Source organism: Salvelinus namaycush, unplaced genomic scaffold (assembly GCF_016432855.1).
Source record: "Salvelinus namaycush isolate Seneca unplaced genomic scaffold, SaNama_1.0 Scaffold41, whole genome shotgun sequence".
Lineage (NCBI taxonomy): Eukaryota > Metazoa > Chordata > Actinopteri > Salmoniformes > Salmonidae > Salvelinus > Salvelinus namaycush.
In genome coordinates this window covers 155,059-174,582 of record NW_024061098.1, presented here as the reverse complement: position 1 = coordinate 174,582, position 19,524 = coordinate 155,059, and the positions used below count along the sequence as shown (strand labels likewise).

The window sequence follows — 19,524 nt, the reverse complement described above, 5'->3', positions numbered from 1 at the left end:
TTACATATCGCAGCTTTAACTCAAAATAAACTTATTTACCAATTCAGAAATAGCGTAGTGGTAAGATACATTTTGTCAATAAATTGTTTGCTATCCCTTTTCCTTTCTTTCTGTGCCACCAAAATGTTTGCATATAGGCTACTGGTAATGTTCCCACAGCCAGGTTCAGTTGAAAAGCGTTGTTGAACATTGCAGATAGAAATTCCATGAATAGAGCCGACATAGAGTATGTCTTTCTATTGTGCTGATGCACAATAGAAAGAAAAAAACGTAGCACCAGTATTATGAGTCATGTCTTTTCAGCAGTAGAATCAAACTGTTTTTTCTGAGTAAGAGTGAGACTTGGCAACATAATCTATATATGAAATGCAGTGGAAAAAGTGGGATGGTTGAGAGAGAGACAGACTACTTTTCTATAGTCTACTAAAGAGAAAGGAAAACATAGCTTGACTGTTATTTTACAATTAAACTCAATGCAGCTATTGCTTTTGATTTCGTAAAGCAGCTTGTGTTTCTTAACCAGGCCAAGGCTTGCTAATTAGAAGGCTGGTGGTGAAGCAAGAGAGTCGCCTGCGCAATGTGTAGGCAGGCTATAATCGGAGGCCGAGCCAGAGCAGAGCCTGGCTGGCTGCCTGTCTGTCCACAGTGATTGCTTCCCTGCAGCTCACCACTGAAGTAGCCTGTGTTTGCTGGTTGAGTCCATCCCACTGCTGAACAGAACTGCACTGTGCATCTGTCCTGTTATTTGAGCTTATCACCGAAAAGCTCTCAATCTCTCCAAAATCTCTTGCCCAGTCCATTTAGTAGTCAGATTTTAGTCACAGAGATAATTTTGTCTTGTCTCATTTTAGTCAACTGAAATTAAAAATAATTTTTGTTTAGTTATTTTTTTTCTAGGTCTATTTATTCAGTCATCAATTGCCACTGAAAAATAGGTGTTTGACGAATATTGTAGAGTACTATTTTAGTTGACGAAATTAACACTGCTTTTAATGAATCCTGGCAAAATCTGATACCAATTTCCCTATTTTCCTCCTTCCTCTCTCTACTCCCTTTCCCTTCTTAGTCACTTACCTCTCACAGACATGTAGGCCCCAGGCAGCAACTAGCCACAGAGAGACGCTGAAGATCATCAACACAGTGCCAGGGTAGATAGTCATCAGGGTTTTGACCACAAAACGGCTGTTGAAGTGGATCTGGATACAAGTCAAAATAATAATAATATTAATATCCACAGTGGTAGGGTTAGGGGGAAATAATAAAAAATAAAAATATATATACCCCTAAAAATATATTAAAAATAATATATTTATAAAAAATATATATATATGGGGGATTGGAAATGATGCAGACAATTACATTGATAGAAGTCACAATTTATTTGCAATATTAAAGCTGATCCACCCTTACATAAAAAAAGACTTACTACTTATGCAAGGGTTTTTCTTTATTTTTACTATTTTCTACATTGTAGAATAACAGTGATGACATCAAAACTATAAAATAGCACATGGAATTATGTAGTAACCAAAAAAGTGTTAAACAAATCAAAATATATTTTATATTTGATATTCTTCAAATAGCCACCCTTTGCCTTGATGACAGCTTTGCACACTCTTGGCATTCTCTCAACCAGCTTCATGAAGTATTCAACTGGAATGCACTGGTATGCATGTGTCTGTGCCTATGATTGTGTTTCTTCACAGTCCCTGCTGTTCCTTATTTTTATCTGTTTTTAAATATGATTCTACTGCTTGCATCAGTTACCTGATGTGGAATAGAGTTCCATGTAGTCATGGCTCTATGTAGTACTGTGTGTCTCATATAGTCTGTTCTGGACTTGGGGACTCTGGTGGCATGTCTTGTAGGGTATGCATGGGTGTCTGAGCTGTGTGCTAGACCGCTGCACCACTACTACATCTCAGTGCTTGAGGCGTCACTACAGACACCCTGGTTTGAATCCAGGCTGTAACACAATCGGCCATGATTGGGAGTCCCATAGGGCGGTGCAAAATTGGCTCAGCATCGTCCGGGTTTGGCCGGTGTAGGCCATCATTGTAAATAAGAATTTGTTCTTAACTGAGTTGCCTAGTAAAATAAAGGTTACATTTAATTACATTAAAAAAAAACAGACAGCTCGGTGCTTTCAACATGTCAATACCTCTAATAAATACAAGTAGTGATGAAGTCAATCTCTTCTCCACTTTGAGCCAGGAGAGATTGACATGCATATTATTAATGTTTGCTCTCTGTGTACATTCAAGGGCCAGCCATGCTGCCCTATTCTGAGCCAATTGCAATTTTACTAAGTCCCTCTTTGTGGCACCTGACCACACGACTGAACAGTAGTCTAGGTGCGACAAAACTAGAGCCTGTAGAACCTGCCTTGTTTATAGTGCTGTTAAGAAGATAGAGAAGCGCTTTATTATGGACAGACTTCTCCCCATCTTAGCTACTACTGTATGTTTTGACCATGACTGTTTACAATCCAGGCTTACTCCAAGCAGTTTAGTCACCTCAACTTGCTCAGTTTCCACATTATTTATTACAAGATTTACTTGAGGTTTAGGATTTAGTAAAGGATTTGTCCCAAATACAATGCTTTTAGTTTTTTTATATTTAGGACTAACTCATTGCTTGCCACCCATTATGAAACTAACTGCAGCTCAATGTTAAGTGTTGCAGTCATTTCAGTCTGTCACGTTCCTGACCTATTGTTCCTTTTTCTTTTATTTATTTAGTTGGTCAGGGCGTGAGTTGGGGTGGGTTGTCTTTGTGTGTTTTTGTATTGTCTAGGGTGTTGTATGGTTTAGGGGGTTAAGTAGAGTAGATGGTTTAGTGTTCAGTGTAGGTGTCTAGGAAAGTCTATGGTTGCCTGAATTGGTTCTCAATTAGAGACAGCTGGTTATTGTTGTCTCTGATTGGGAGCCATATTTAAGGCAGCCATAGGCTTTAGCTGTTGTGGGTAATTGTCTATGTGTAGTGTTTGTGTCAGCACTATTTATATGTATAGCTTCACGGTCGTCAGTTTGTTATTTTGTTAGTTTGTGTATAGTTGTTCGTTTCTTGTTTTTTCTCTCTTCTTTAATAAAAGAAGATGTATTTTGCACACGCTGCGCCTTGGTCCACTCTCTCACAAGAAGACGATCGTGACAGAATTACCCACCAATCTAGGACCAAGCGGCGTGTCAAGCGGCAACAGGACCCACCTACACAGGATTCATGGACATGGGAGGAGATACTGGATGGTAAGGGACCTTGGGCACAACCGGGAGAATATCGCCTCCCTCGTGAAGAGCTGGAGGCAGCTAAAGCCGAGAGGAGGCGATATGAGGAGGCAGCACGGAAGCAAGGCTGGAAGCCCGTGAGTACAACCCAAAAATTTCTTGGGGGGGGCCTTAAAGGGAGTGTGGCGAAGTCAGGTAGGAGACCTGCGCCTACTCCCTGTACTTACCGTGGAGAGCGAGAGTACGGGCAGACACCGTGTTACGCAGTAGAGCGCATGGTGTCTCCTGTACGCGTGCATAGCCCGGTTCGGTACATTCCAGCTCCACGTATCGGCCGGGCTAGATTGAGCGTTGAGCCGGATGTCATGAAGCCGGCCCAACGCATCTGGCCACCAGTGCGTCTCCTCGGGCCGGCTTACATGGCACCAGCCTTACGCATGGTGTCCCCGGTTCGCCTACATAGCCCGGTGCGGGTTATTCCACCTCCCCGCACTGGTCGGGCGACGGGGAGCATACAACCAGGTAAGGTTGGACAGGCTCAGTGCTCAAGGGAGCCAGTACGCCTGCACGGTCCGGTATTTCCGGCGCCACCTTCCCGCTCCAGCACCGTGCCACCAGTGCCTACACCACGCACCAGGCTTCCTGTGCGTCTTCAGAGCCCTGTGCCTCCTCCACGCACTAGCTCTATGGTGCGTGTCTCCAGCCCTTTACCACCAGTGCCTACACCACGCACCAAGCCTCCTGTGTGTCCCCAGAGTCCTGTGCGTCCTGTTGCTGCTCCCCGCACTAGCCCTGAGATGCGTGTCCTCAGCCCGGTACCACCAGTTCCGGCACCACGCACTAGGCCTAATGTGCGTCCCCAGGGTCCAGTATGCCCTGTTCCTTCTCCCCGCACTAGCCCTGAGATGCGTGTCCTCAGCCCGGTACCTCCAGTTCCGGCACCACGCACCAGGCCTACAGTGCGTCTCAGCCGGCCAGAGTCTGCCGTCTGCCCAACGGCGCCTGAACTGCCCGTCTGCCCAACGGCGCCTGAACTGCCCGTCTGCCCAACGGCGCCTGAACTGCCCGTCTGCCCAACGCCGTCTGAACTGTCCGTCTGCCAAGCGCCGCATGAACTGCCCGTCTGTACTGAGTATTCAAAGCCGCCCTTCTGTACTGAGCCTGCAAAGCCGCCCGTCTGCCATGAGCCTTCAGAGCCTTCCGCCAGACAGGAGCCGCTAGAGCCTTCCGCCAGACAGGAGCCGCCAGAGCCTTCCGCCAGACAGGAGCCGCCAGAGCCTTCCGCCAGACAGGATCAGCCAGAGCCTTCCGCCAGACCGGATCAGCCAGAGCCTTCCGCCAGACCGGATCAGCCAGAGCCTTCCGCCAGCCATGAGCAGCCAGATCCGTCAGCCAGCCATGAGCAGCCAGATCCGTCAGCCAGCCATGAGCAGCCAGATCCGTCAGCCAGCCATGAGCAGCCAGATCCGTCAGCCAGCCATGAGCAGCCAGACCCGTCAGCCAGCCATGAGCAGCCAGATCCGTCAGCCAGCCATGAGCAGCCAGATCCGTCAGCCAGCTATGAGCAGCCAGATCCGTCAGCCAGCCATGAGCAGCCAGATCCGTCAGCCAGCCATAAGCCGTCCAGCCAGGATCCGCCAGAGCCGTCATCCAGCCAGGATCCGCCAGAGCCGTCATCCAGCCAGGATCCGCCAGAGCCGTCATCCAGCCAGGATCCGCCAGAGCCAGCCAGCCAGGATCCGCCAGCCAGCCAGGATCCGCCAGAGCCAGCCAGCTAGGATCCGCCATCCAGCCAGGATCCGTCCCTCAGTCCGGAGCTGCCGTCCCTCAGTCCGGAGCTGCCGTCCCTCATTCCGGAGCTGCCGTCCCTCAGTCCGGAGCTGCCCCTTATCCTGGTGCTGCCCCTTATCCTGGTGCTGCCCCTTATCCTGGTGCTGCCCCTTATCCTGGTGCTGCCCCTTAGTCCGGTGCTGCCCCTTAGTCCGGTGCTGCCCCTTAGTCCGGTGCTACCCCTTAGTCCGGTGCTGCCCCTTAGTCCGGTGCTGCCCCTTAATCCAGTGGGGTTAATGTGGAGGGTGGTCATTTGGAGGAGGCTACGAAAGCGGGTAGTGACTATGGTGGGGTGGGGACCACGACCAGTGCCAGAGCCGCCACCGTGGACAGACGCCCACCCAGACCCTCCCCTAGACTTTATGCTGGTGCGCCCGGAGTTCGCACCTTAAGGGGGGGGTTATGTCACGTTCCTGACCTATTGTTCCTTTTTCTTTTATTTATTTAGTTGGTCAGGGCGTGAGTTGGGGTGGGTTGTCTTTGTGTGTTTTTGTATTGTCTAGGGTGTTGTATGGTTTAGGGGGTTAAGTAGTGTAGATGGTTTAGTGTTCAGTGTAGGTGTCTAGGAAAGTCTATGGTTGCCTGAATTGGTTCTCAATTAGAGACAGCTGGTTATTGTTGTCTCTGATTGGGAGCCATATTTAAGGCAGCCATAGGCTTTAGCTGTTGTGGGTAATTGTCTATGTGTAGTGTTTGTGTCAGCACTATTTATATGTATAGCTTCACGGTCGTCAGTTTGTTATTTTGTTAGTTTGTGTATAGTTGTTCGTTTCTTGTTTTTTCTCTCTTCTTTAATAAAAGAAGATGTATTTTGCACACGCTGCGCCTTGGTCCACTCTCTCACAAGAAGACGATCGTGACACAGTCGCTATAGTGTTGAGTCATCTGCCAGTGGCATGTCGTTAGTAAAGATTTTAAAAAGCAAGGGGCCTAGACAGCTGCCCTGGGGAATTCCTGATTCTTTCTGGATTATGTTGGAGAGGCTACCATTAAAGAACACCCTCTGTGTTCTGTTAGACAGGTGACTCTCTATCCACAATATAGCAGGGGGTGTAAAGCCATAACACATACGTTTTTCCAGCAACAGACTATGATCGATCATGTCAAAAGCCTCACTGAAGTCTAACAAAACAGCCCCCACAATCTTTTTTTATCATACATTTCTCTCAGACAATCCTCAGTCATTTGTATAAGTGCTGTGCTTGTTGAATGTCCTTCCCTATAAGCGTGCTGAAAGTCTGTTGTCAATTTGTTTACTGTAAAATAGCATTGTATTTGGTCAACACAAATTTTTCCAAAACTTTACTCAGGGTTGGTAATAGGCTGATTGGTCGGCTATTTGAGCCAGTAAAGGGGGCTTTACTATTCTTAGGTAGCTGAATGACTTTTGCATCCCTCCAGGCCTGAGGGCACACACTTTCTATTAGGCTTAAAGTGAAGATATGGCAATATCATCCACTATTATCCTCAGTAATTTTCTATCCAAGTTGTCATTGGCTTGTCATTCTTGATAGACAACAATAATTTTTTACCAAAATGTAATTGAAGGTGCTCCAAAGCTTTTTACTATAATTCTTTATGTAATTTATCTTTGTTTCATAGTGTAGTTTATTCTTCTTTTTATTCAGTTTAGTCACATGATTTCTCATTTGCAGTACGTTTGACAATCGGTTGTGCAGCCAGACTTATTTGCCATTCCTATTGCCTTATCACTCTCAACCATACAATTGTTCAAATCCTCATCAATCCACGGGGATTTAACAGTTTTTACAGTCATTTTCTTAATGGGTGCATGCTTATTAGTAACTGGGATAAGCAATGTGTCATGTGCAGCGTCTGTTTGCTCCTCATTACTCACCACGGACCAACACATATTCTTTACATCAGCAACATAGGAATCACTACAAAACGTATTGTATGACCTCTTATACAGGCCCAGCCTTTGGAACTTTGATTTTCCTAGATATGGCTACTATATTGTGATCACTACAGCCGATCTGTATACTGGATACTGCTTTCAAGCACATTTCTGCAGTATTAGTAACGACGTGATCAATACATGTTGATGGTTTCATTCCTATGCTGTTTGTAACTACCCTGGTAGGTTGACTGATAACCTGAACCAGGTTGCAGGCACTGGTTACAGTTTTAAGCTTTTTCTTGAGTGGGCAGCTTGATGAAAGCCAGTCAATATTTAAATCACCCAGAAAATATACTAGTGTATCAAGCATTTCACACATGTTATCCAGATACTGACTGTTAACACTTGGTGGTCTATAGCAGCTTCCCACAAGAATGGGCTTTATGTGAGGCAGATGAACCTGTAGCCATATTACTTCTACAGTATTTCACATTAGATCTTCTCTAATCTTTACAGGAATGTGGTTATGAATATAAACAGCAACACCTCCACCACTGGCATTTATGTATTTTCTGTAAATATTATAACCATGTATTGCTACCACTGTATCATCAAAGGTATTGTCTAAGTGAGTTTCAGAGATAGTCATATGAATGTCATCTGTTACTACCAAGTTATTAATTTCATGAACTTTGTTTCTTGAGCTACATATGTTAACGTGGGCTATTTTGAGCACTTTTCTGGGATGCTTGCTTGTTTTCATTACTTTATTGGGTAGCTTAGCAGAAGTAGATATTCTCATGTTATTTATGTTAGTGCAGGGTGAGCCGCACACAGTGGACTTCCTACTAGGGCACACCGCCTCAGTGCTAACAGAATAAATCTGGTTCATAGGCACATGATTGCTGCATACAATAGCTGTATGATCAGCAGAGGCATTCAGGGCAGTTAGGGGGACATAAATTAGGTTAATTACATTGTGTCTATCAATGCCCCTGGTGTAATGTACATTTGCTAAAGCATTATGATGACTCAGCGACACAATGGTAGCGATTAACTGAACTGGGCTTGGGCCATTGATAAGTCATTGTCTCAATGCAGCCTTATAATGCTGTGAAAGGATCCAGAAAAACAAAACACGTTTTATGAGGAGAATGGGATCCACCCAAATCAAGGAGCACAGCATCCCATTCTCCTTATAAAACATGTTTTGTTTCCAAAAGGTATCAAAATTGTCAACAGAAGTTAAGCTAATTCAGCTGCAATAATCACGTAGCCAGTTGTGAAGAGAAAGAATCATGCTAAAGCATTCAATGACATGATTCAGAGAGGGCACAGGGTCAGATAAGATGGGTCTTCTATTAGTGTCTAGCAGAGAGTCAATCAGCTCTTTGAAATCCAGTTTCAACTGTTCAGCGCTGCCCTTTATAATGTCATTAAAACCCACATGTACTGCAATAGAATCGATGTCCATGTCCTGGTGTAGTACATTCGGGTACAGCTTAGTAATGTCATTTACTCGAGCTCAGGGATAGGACATTGTTTTTGCACTGAGAACAGTCACATTTCTTACCATGGAGCTTCCCAAAATCACGGCTGGCAAGAAGGACGGGGAAATCCGCCCTCTCCCACGCTTCACAGGATGGTGTAGGCTTCCGGCAGATCGAGAAGCCCTGCTCGATCCAGAGCAGAGCAGAGCAGGGCTGGCAACACCGGCCAGTCGGATAACGACAAACGACAAGCCAGAGATGCGTCCAACATGCGCGAGCACTGTCCAGCGACCGGGATAGAAAAGATAAACATTCCACTCTGCTTTTCCCCCAGTTTCTTACATAGGCTGGCGACCTGCGTGATCAAGGAAGCCACCTCAAGCCTATAATCCTTGGCAAGCAAACAATTGCCGCATTGGAACTCTGAGTGATCCAGTTTGTCCTGAAACAAAGCATAGTAGATACAGTTCCTACAGCGCTGGAACCATTCATGTACTTCTCCAGACAGAGGGCTCCACTGGAAAACTCATCTGGGACTAACTTCGTTAGCTTGATGGCTAATGTTAGCATCTTAGCTAGGTTAGTGTCTCTTTCAAGTAGATTTTAACCTGTCAGTTAAGCGGGATTCTGGGACAATAAATAGCGATCCTAGCTGTTAAACGCAGAATCCATGCAAAAACAAGTTTGGTATTTATGTTTAACTTCATACGGCTGAAATCCCGTTAACGGGATCGATATGACAACAGCCAGTGAAAGTCCAGGGCGCCAAATTCAAACAACAGAAATCTCATAATTAAAATTCCTCAAACATACAAGTATTATACACTATTTTAAAGATAAACTTGTTGTTAATCTCACCACAGTGTCCGATTTCAAAAAGGCTTTATGACGAAAGCATACCATGCGATTATGTTAGGTCAGCACCTAGTCACAGAAAAACACAGCCATTTTTCCAGCCAAAGAGAGGAGTCACAAAAAGCAGAAATAGAGATAAAATTAATCACTAACCTTTGATGATCTTCATGAGATGACACTCATAGGACTTCATGTTACACAATACATGTATGTTCTGTTCGATAAAGTTCATAGACTGCCAAGATGGCCAGCATCCCGGAGTCACCTCTTCACTGTTGACGTTGAGACGGGTGTTTTGCAGGTACTATTTAATGAACCGGCCAGTAGAGGACTTGTGAGCGTCTGTTTCTCAAATTAGACACTCTAATGTACTTGTCCTCTTGCTCAGTTGTGCACCGGGGCCTCCCACTCTTTCTATTCTGGTTAGAGCCAGTTTGCGCTGTTCTGTGAAGGGAGTAGTACACAGCGTTGTACGAGATCTTCAGTTTTTTGGCAATTTCTCGCATGGAATAGCCTTCATTTCTCAGAACAAGAATAGACTGACGAGTTTCAGAAGAAAGTTCTTTGTTTCTGGCCATTTTGAGCCTGTAATCAAACCCACAAATGCTGATGCTCCAGATACTCAACTAGTCTAAAGAAGGCCAGTTTTATTGCTTCTTTAATAATCAGAACAACAGTTTTCAGCTGTGCTATCATAATTGCAAAAGGGTTTTCTAATGATCAATTAGCATTTTAAAATGATAAACTTGGATTAGATAACACAACGTGCCATTGGAACACAGGAGTGATGGTTGCTGATAATGGGCCTATGTAGATATTCCATAGAAAATCTGCTGTTTCCAGCTACAATAGTCACTTACAACATTAACAATGTCTACACTGTATTTCTGATTCATTTGATGTTTTTTCTTTCAAAAACAAGGGCATTTCTAAGTGACGCCAAACTTTTGAACGGTAGTGTTGTCACACCCTGATCAGTTTCACCTGTCCTCGTTATTGTCTCCACCCCCTCCAGGTGTCGCTTGTTTTCCCCAGTGTATTTATCCCTGTGTTTCCTGTCTCTCTGTGCCAGTTCGTCTTGTATGTTTCCAAGTCAATCAGCGGTTTTCCCGTTCTCCTGCTTTTTGCATTCTCCTTTTTCTAGTGCTCCCTATTTTGACCCTTGCCTGTTTCTGGACTTTGTACCCACCTGCCTGACCATTCTGCCTGCCTTGACCATGAGTCTGTCTGACACTCTGTACCTCCTGGACTCTGATTTGGTTTGGACCTTTTTGCCTGTCCATGACCATTCTCTTGCCTGCCCCTTTGGATTAATAAATATTGTAAGACGCCAACCATCTGCCTCCTGTGTCTGTATTTGGGTCTCGCCTTGTGCCTTGATAAGTGTATATTCCAATTATCTGATGGTCCGACCGCATTCTATCCCCTATCAACACTTTTTTCACTTTTGGTGCCAACGAGAATGGCATAAGAAAGAAGTCAAGATGACTAGCTTGATTGAGCCTCCTCCAGGTATATCTCACTAGGTCAGGATATTTAAGCCTCCATATATCGACTAGTTCCAATATGAAGGTTAATGAGCCATATCTGTTTATGGTCCAATAACATATTTAAAATCATCCATCTACCTTGCAGATCTGTTTGGACAATTTGCACATTCGGATCAAAATTACTGTTAATTAATGTCATCCCCCCTTTTGAGTTTCTTTGCCCATGAGAGAAGTATATTTTGCCCCCCCCAAGTCCATTTTCCACTCACCTTCATCTAAAATTGTTGAATGAGTTTCCTGTAAACAATATACACTGCTCAAAAAAATAAAGGGAACACTTAAACAACACAATGTAACTCCAAGTCAATCACACTTCTGTGAAATCAAACTGTCCACTTAGGAAGCAACACTGATTGACAATAAATTTCACATGCTGTTGTGCAAATGGAATAGACAAAAGGTGGAAATTATAGGCAATTAGCAAGACACCCCCAAAAAAGGAGTGATTCTGCAGGTGGTGATCACAGACCACTTCTCAGTTCCTATGCTTCCTGGCTGATGTTTTGGTCACTTTTGAATGCTGGCGGTGCTCTCACTCTAGTGGTAGCATGAGACGGAGTCTACAACCCACACAAGTGGCTCAGGTAGTGCAGTTCATCCAGGATGGCACATCAATGCGAGCTGTGGCAAAAAGGTTTGCTGTGTCTGTCAGCGTAGTGTCCAGAGCATGGAGGCGCTACCAGGAGACAGGCCAGTACATCAGGAGACGTGGAGGAGGCCGTAGGAGGGCAACAACCCAGCAGCAGGACCGCTACCTCCGCCTTTGTGCAAGGAGGTGCACTGCCAGCGCCCTGCAAAATGACCTCCAGCAGGCCACAAATGTGCATGTGTCTGCTCAAACAGTCAGAAACAGACTCCATGAGGGTGGTATGAGGGCCCGACGTCCACAGGTGGGGGTTGTGCTTACAGCCCAACACCGTGCAGGACGTTTGGCATTTGCCAGAGAACACCAAGATTGGCAAATTTGCCACTGGCGCCCTGTGCTCTTCACAGATGAAAGCAGGTTCACACTGAGCACATGAGCACATGTGACAGACGTGACAGAGTCTGGAGACGCCGTGGAGAACGTTCTGCTGCCTGCAACATCCTCCAGCATGACCGGTTTGGCGATGGGTCAGTCATGGTGTGGGGTGGCATTTCTTTGTGGGGCCGCACAGCCCTCCATGTGCTCGCCAGAGGTAGCCTGACTGCCAATAGGTACCGAGATGAGATCCTCAGACCCCTTGTGAGACCATATGCTGACACATGCACATTTGTGGCCTGCTGGAGGTCATTTTGCAGGGCTCTGGCAGTGCACCTCCTTGCACAAAGGCGGAGGTAGCGGTCCTGCTGCTGGGTTGTTGCCCTCCTACGGCCTCCTCCACGTCTCCTGATGTACTGGCCTGTCTCCTGGTAGCGCCTCCATGCTCTGGACACTACGCTGACAGACACAGCAAACCTTTTTGCCACAGCTCGCATTGATGTGCCATCCTGGATGAACTGCACTACCTGAGCCACTTGTGTGGGTTGTAGACTCCGTCTCATGCTACCACTAGAGTGAGAGCACTGCCAGCATTCAAAAGTGACCAAAACATCAGCCAGGAAGCATAGGAACTGAGAAGTGGTCTGTGGTCACCACCTGCAGAATCACTCCTTTTTTGGGGGTGTCTTGCTAATTGCCTATAATTTCCACCTTTTGTCTATTCCATTTGCACAACAGCATGTGAAATTTATTGTCAATCAGTGTTGCTTCCTAAGTGGACAGTTTGATTTCACAGAAGTGTGATTGACTTGGAGTTACATTGTGTTGTTTAAGTGTTCCCTTTATTTTTTTGAGCAGTGTATATTATATTCCTTCTCTTTGAGCCAGGTAAATATTGTTCTTCTTTTCTTATCTGCTAAGCCATTACAATTATAACTGGCTATATTTATTTCACCATTTACCATAATGAGATACAAGTTTCAAATCCATTCATCATATGTTTGTAAATTTACCATTAAAAAGTACCATAGTGATTGAGTGTCAATATACCGTAGCTGTACCATGATATTTGCATTGCTAATAAGTAACCCTCCAATTGTTCTCCACTACTCCACCCGCCAAAGCCCCTCCCAAGTTGGGTTGTCATCCCAGTGACCGGCAGACCACCCCCGTCCCCCTGGATCCCTAGGTCCCCCGAAAGGCCAGGACCCATCCTTTGAAAAGAGCACACAGTGCCACCCACAGAGTAGAAGCAGATCAACCGTTAAAAGTATTTCCAATGCTCTCACCTCAATTTGCAACCCATTTCCCCCACACTCAACCATAAGCTCAAATGCTCAACGGTTGTTACATCCTAGAGCCCAACTCAAGAAAGGACTACTTATTTTTTCGTCAGCATGCTCGGCTAGCCAATGCTAAAGCAGCACATTGAATTTCATGAATATGCAACACCTAGCGTTGGTGTGAGTATCTGCTGGAAGTGTTGTGGAATCCAATGGGCTGCTTTAGCATCGTTTCGACATGATGGAGAAGGTACTTACTACTGAATTTCAAGTCAAAACCATTCTGTTTATTGTACAACCTGAGTATGTACAGGTCCATTAAAGCAAGTAACTAAGATTTGAGGGAGAGGTTGCATAACTTGCATGGTGACAAATGTTGACCTCTGACCTTGTTGAGGGCGCCAATGCTGCGCGAGGCGGTGTCTGTGTAGAGTCGGCTGTGCAGCATCAAGGCACGACCCAGGAGGTAGAGTCGCAGGAACATGGGTAGAGCCAGCACGATCTCCAGCTCCGTCTCTGACAGCGTGGGGGACATGGCTTGCCATGACAATGGGAGACCCACTGGGAACGGGTGCACCGCCGCAACAAACAGCTCAAGGGCGATCAGGCTCACACGCTCCGTTGTCATGGCAATTTGCCAGTCCTCTGATCCGTTATCATGGATGTAGAGCTAACAGTGATGGGAGTATGGGTACACAACCATGTCAGAGTTAGAGCATATACGAAGTACAGTTCAATGAGAGTGTAGTCAAAGTGTAATAAATTATATAATGAGAAGTACCAGACAAGGTTGCCCTCTGTCACCATCTACTTTCCCCATTGGCAATAGAATCTCTACTATAGTCTGGTATATAACAAAATGTATTGTAGAGTAGAATGACTTCAAAGAATCTAAGCTGAGGGATCACATAAGCTAGTTTAAGATAGTGAGAGTATGGGCAGTGTAGTAAGTAGTCAGAGAGGTGAAATTACCTGCACCTCACAGATGTGGTAGGCAATGACCAGACACAGCAGGATGAGAGAGGACAGGCTGATAACAGACTTCATAGCCATAGAGTATATAGAGATCTGTAGGGGAAACATGTAGTGGACACACTTATCTTAACGTACAGTAAGCTTCATTGTGGCAAATATACCTTCTTTTAACATACAGTTGGGATTCAATTCAAGGCACATTATAGCACGCTTGACATTTAAAGGTAATTTCCGATTTATACGATCTCCGCGAACACATGAACATTTCCTTTAAAAGGCGCATTGTCCACAGCGCTCTACAATGTGCCTCTATTTGATTCCTGGCCACAGTAACCTTAAGTCAGCAACAAATACTGAAGGCCTTCAAATAATGTTCTGTAAGTTTGAACTCACTAATCACCCAGGTGTCCCCAGCAGACCTGGGTTTCAAATACTTGAAAAAGCATTTCAAATACTTGATCTGTGCCTGGTTGAACTTGCATGGCTTAATAAAGCCATAGAAAAGTCCCAAAACTGCAAACCCTGCCAATTTGGCACTCCAGGCAGACTCAGGCAACACTCAAAGTATATATTTGAAAAAATGTCTAGTCCCCAGTGCTGACCTTACTGTAGACGCTCCAGGAGAGCTCTATCTCGGTGATCATGACCACCACTCCAAACATCCCCACAGCGAGTGCACAGTCATTCAGCCTCTGCCTCCTCTCAAACAGCGCCCTTCGGCGGACCAGCCTACGACCGATGCTCTGGGTCTTCTTGTGAGGGCAGTCATGGACACCATCCTTGGGATGCGCACCACTGGTCTCCTCACCTCCACCATAGGCGCCCTTGGCCTCAGACTTCGGGTGATTCTTGTCAGAGCTGGGTGTTTGGTTGGGGGAATGTGGCTGGTAGTCATCTTTGGTTGTAATGATGATCTCAGGTAGACTCTGGCGGTCCTGCATCTTCATTGATGGGGCCTCTAGCCTTTGACCTCCTTCACTGGGTGGCCCACTTTCTGTCTCCCTTAAGTCCATTTGAGACATGCAGAGTCCTTTGTAGGGTGACTGAGTGGATGTCATGTCCTGCTGGTGCCTCTGTGGGCTTGCCTTTTTGGTTTTACTCCCCCAAATCTGATCCTTGTGCCCTGCATTCTGTTCATTCCCTGCTGGCTTCTTGCCTCTCTTTTCCTTGTGGACCTCCTTCCCCCTAACCTTTTCCTCATTGTCTCCCCTTCGGGGTGAGGAGCGGGGTGAGGGTGACACATATTGGCAGCCGTTGTAATATGAGAGGGTGGGTGATGACTGGGTTCCATCGAGCCACACTGAGTGATCTCCCCCTTTTTGACATGAGTAGTTTCTTCCGCACTGGTTGCCAAAAGCAGGAGGGGGAGGGACCACTTTTGATGGAAGGAGGGGATGTTGCTCCTCCTCCTCCTCCTCATCCCCATGCTGCATTGTCAAGTTCATAGAGGGAGAGGGCTCAATCTAGAGATTGTTACAGGTGTTGAGTTATTATGTTTGAATGATTTTATGGGGTTTGGAAAGAGACAACTGTGAGAGAGTGCAGCCAGTTTATGGAGTGAAAACAATAAAAATGTATGAGGGAAGCATATAAAAACACAAACTCTATTGTAAAAGAGGGGACGTTGATATGCCTGTGGAATGCTGATAGTTCACAGTAAACATGAACACAAACCCACTGGGCAAAAACAGGTTGAATCAATGTTGTTTCGATGTAATTTCAACCCCCAAAAACTGTGATGACATTGAATCAATGTGGAAAACTGATTGGATTTGCAAAAAGTCGTCAAAGGCATTTAGTATTTTTTTCACCCAACTTTTAACCTAAATACAATGACATAAACGTTGAACTGATGCCTGTGCCCAGTGGGAATGTTCCTCTGTGATAATGGTTGACATTATATAGAAATTTCCCTATGGGTTTTCCATCCAAGATAATATGATAAGACAATGGAAACCTGTTGGAAAAAAACAACGACATTCTGTCAGAAACATTGATCTAGAAACATTGTAGAATTATTGTATAAAACCCTCATTTAAGTTATTGCAACACCGGGTAATCTTCCAGTCATAAATATTCTTGCCAAATTTGCCAAATTACTGTTAAAACCTAATTGATTCTGCTCAGTCTTACCTCTCCACGTATTTCAGTTACTTCCAATTAAGTTTTCAATTCCACTGTTGTTGGTTAAGAACTCTTAAATGCCCCTGTTCCTTTTAACTTCCTCAGATTGTCCTTTAGTCCATCTCCTTAAAGTCAACACAAATTAAATGAAGCATCAGTTAAATAGATAATGGTTATTACCTTAGGATAATTAGGTGACAAAACTACTTGTATTCAGATCAAAATATATTCAGTCTCTCTAGTCTCTCAGAAATAACTTTATAACAATCCAGCTCCCTTCCAGTAGACATAAGTAAGGGTTATGAACTATAATCCACATAGCAGCATATAAACCATATGTCCATGGATATCAATTGTATTATGACTCGTTTATTAAATTATTTTCCAGTATTAAGTTGTCCATCATGACGTCTTTGTTTAAGCTGGGTTTATTACTGTAAGATCCACAGCTTCAGTTGTCTCTGGTTACATGGCAAAGTTTCATCTGACATCATTTTTCATCAAGTTGGACAGCTCTTTTGCCTCTCTCTCCTTTTGCATGTGTGTGTGTGTGTGTGTGTTGAAGAATAGTTGACATTTTGTTTTATTGTTTTATTGAGGGATAGGCATTACTATTTTATTGGGTTTTATTTTTATCCAAGGGAGCTCTCCAAGCTGGCAATTTGGATCTTTTCCCATTTAATCTAAGAGAGTGAGTGATGGTCCTGCATATCAATGCAGGGGAGGAGATTATAGAAATATGGCAGATTAATCAAGTTGGTTTGAGAGTCAGATATCTGATACTTAGTGGCTTATGAAATATTAAATATGTCACCCTTTAGCCTGACAATGTGGAGAGGGAAATGGTTTTGGAATTAAAGTCATAACAATGACATTCACCAACATTTATCTCTATCTTTTAATATTTGACAGATGGGGCTCCAGTTAACAGAGGAAGTCAAGGAGGAGGGGTAGAGTGAGGAGGATAAAGACAGGTATTGTGTAATTAAAATACAACACATACTCAGAGAGAGAGAGAGAGAGAGATGCACACAGAGGTCTAATCATCTAGCCCGTATTACAGTTACACAGCTGGGTGTAAAATAGATGAATTAGGGTAAGTACTCTGTTCAAGGGTACACGGCCAGGGTATGCAATCTGGGACTGGGAGCTGAACCCCAAAACACTACAGTTCACTTCCCATCGCTCCATGCTATGCTGTGACTAAAGAACAGGAATCCAACAGCCACACCAAAGCAAAAGACTCAACCTCACTTATTATAGCCATCCTTAGTGAAGAAGATAGGAAACATGTCACGCCCTGACCTTAGAGAGACTTTTTATGTCTCTATTTGGTTAGGTCAGGGTGTGATTTGGGTGGGCATTCTAGTTTTTCTATTTCTTTGTTGGCTGGGTATGGTTCCCAATCAGAGGCAGCTGTTTATCGTTGTCTCTGATTGGGGATCATACTTAGGCAGCCTTTTTTCCACCTTTAGTTGTGGGATCATGTTTGTGTGTAGTTGCTTTCTGCACTGCATGTAGCTGTACGTTCGTTTTGTATTTTGTTGTTTTTTCGGTGTCAAAGAAAGATCTACGCCTACCACGCTGCACCTTGGTCCAATCCATCTCTAAACGAACGTGACAAAACATTAGAACAGGAACCTCTCAAATGTAGATAGTAGCCTACCAGAAGAATGCAATGGGACAGGTGAAAGGCATTCATCGAGAGATAATCCATCGGGAAAAGGCTACTTTGAAGTGAGAGGTCAAGGCCACAGATACATGATAATATACTTGTTGCTGATAATACCCTATTAGGTGGGTGAGGTGTTAGCGTAGTATAACGCCCTAATCCAATCAAGAGAGTAATTAAAAACCCAAAGCACAGCACAATGACTAATGGTGTGGCGCTGGAAGTAGGGGTGCTGAGGGTACTGCAGCATCCCCTGAAAAATCTGAATAGAGAAAAAAGTTATTTAAGTAAATGTCTGACAAAAGCAGTGCACTGGGCCTTTACTAGTCCTGTATTAGTAGACCGATATGTTTTTCTTAGCCCCCCCCTATGCCCTATTCCCTATAGTGCACTACTTTTGACCAGAGCCTCCTCTCCTTTACCCTCACCTCATCACAGGTCGATCAGAAATAGTTATCTTGAATGTAGTTTTTGTACAAACCACCAGATGTCAGCCACACCCCAGTGGCTGCCATGCATATTTTTTTATAGCTAAGGTGTTATGGTTTTGATTTTGGCACAATATAATAGTACGTAATAGGACAGACACCATATTTTAATCAGACTTTAGTTAATTTTGTACACATTCAAATGATGGAGGTATGTAGTTTCAACAGGATTCATCTAACATTATCTATTACAGGTAACTGACAAAATAAAGGAAATACTTAAGTAAATTCGGGATTTAAAGTACATTGAATGAAGGTGCTTCCACACAGGTGTGGTTCCCGAGTGAATTAAGCAATTTCAATTAAAACATCCCCATCATGCTTAGGGTCATGTATAAAAATGCGGGGCTCAAAGGAGCATAGGGGGTTTAAAGGGTGTGTGTGTGTCTCAGCCACCAGACTCAACCCAATTGAACACTTATGGGAGATTCTGAAGGGGCGCCCTAGACAGCGTTTTCCACCGCCGTCAACAAAACCCGTGGAAGAATGGTGTTGCATCCCTCCAATAGAGTTCTAGACACTTGTAGAATCTATGCCAAGGCGCATTGAAGCTGTTCTGGCGGCTCGTCGTGGCCCAACGGCCTATTAAGAAACTTTATGTTGGTGTTTCCTTTATTTTGGCAGTTACCTGTATATCCTTGTTGTTTCATGCTTGGTGCAGTTTTCTTTACTTCACCGATACCGATGCTTTCTCCCCCCATTCCACAGGCCATTCTTCATTGTGTGCACCCATGAGTCATGAGTGAATCTGTGCCTCTAGGGCACACGGGATGTCTGACAACCCCCCATGGGCCGTGGATAGCAAAGGGCAGCAGAAGTAATAGTGTAATCTATTATACGGTCCCTCTCTTTCTCTCCCTGTCTCAGTTTCTCTCCTCTCCCCTTCCCTGCATCAGCACTTCATGAGAACGAATGAGGAGTGGAGTTTAACTATGCACATTCCTGGGCCCCCATGCAGAGCCCAGCACTTTCTCAATTAGACGAGAGACCATCTGTCCTGCTGATTCAAACCCCCCCCCCCCCCCAACGGAGCTACTTCCCCACCACACACATCCCAGCCAAAACCAACCTCACCTATCTATCACCTCGCTCGCTCACTCACACACAGACTAGTTCTCCCCTCCATCAACTCTCTGCTCCAGTAGACTGTGTATATCACTGTGCGGCACAGACAAATCCGGAGATTGGACCCAAGAGGCATATTTTTA

At 44.8% G+C, this 19,524-nt stretch overlaps 1 protein-coding gene across 1 annotated transcript in view; it reads right to left on the bottom strand.

Annotated features, from left to right (window-relative positions):
- The window catches only part of LOC120041138 (small conductance calcium-activated potassium channel protein 2-like), a 28,174-nt gene extending 12,709 nt beyond the window's left edge, over window positions 1-15,465 (bottom strand). The window contains exons 1-4 of the mRNA XM_038986087.1: window positions 14,635-15,465; window positions 14,030-14,125; window positions 13,446-13,727; window positions 1,075-1,196 (exon numbers count right to left, since the gene is read on the bottom strand). Coding sequence (XP_038842015.1) covers window positions 1,075-1,196; window positions 13,446-13,727; window positions 14,030-14,125; window positions 14,635-15,465 — 1,331 coding nt within the window. The remainder of the gene's footprint in view (window positions 1-1,074; window positions 1,197-13,445; window positions 13,728-14,029; window positions 14,126-14,634) is intronic.
- Window positions 15,466-19,524: the final 4,059 nt, after the last annotated feature.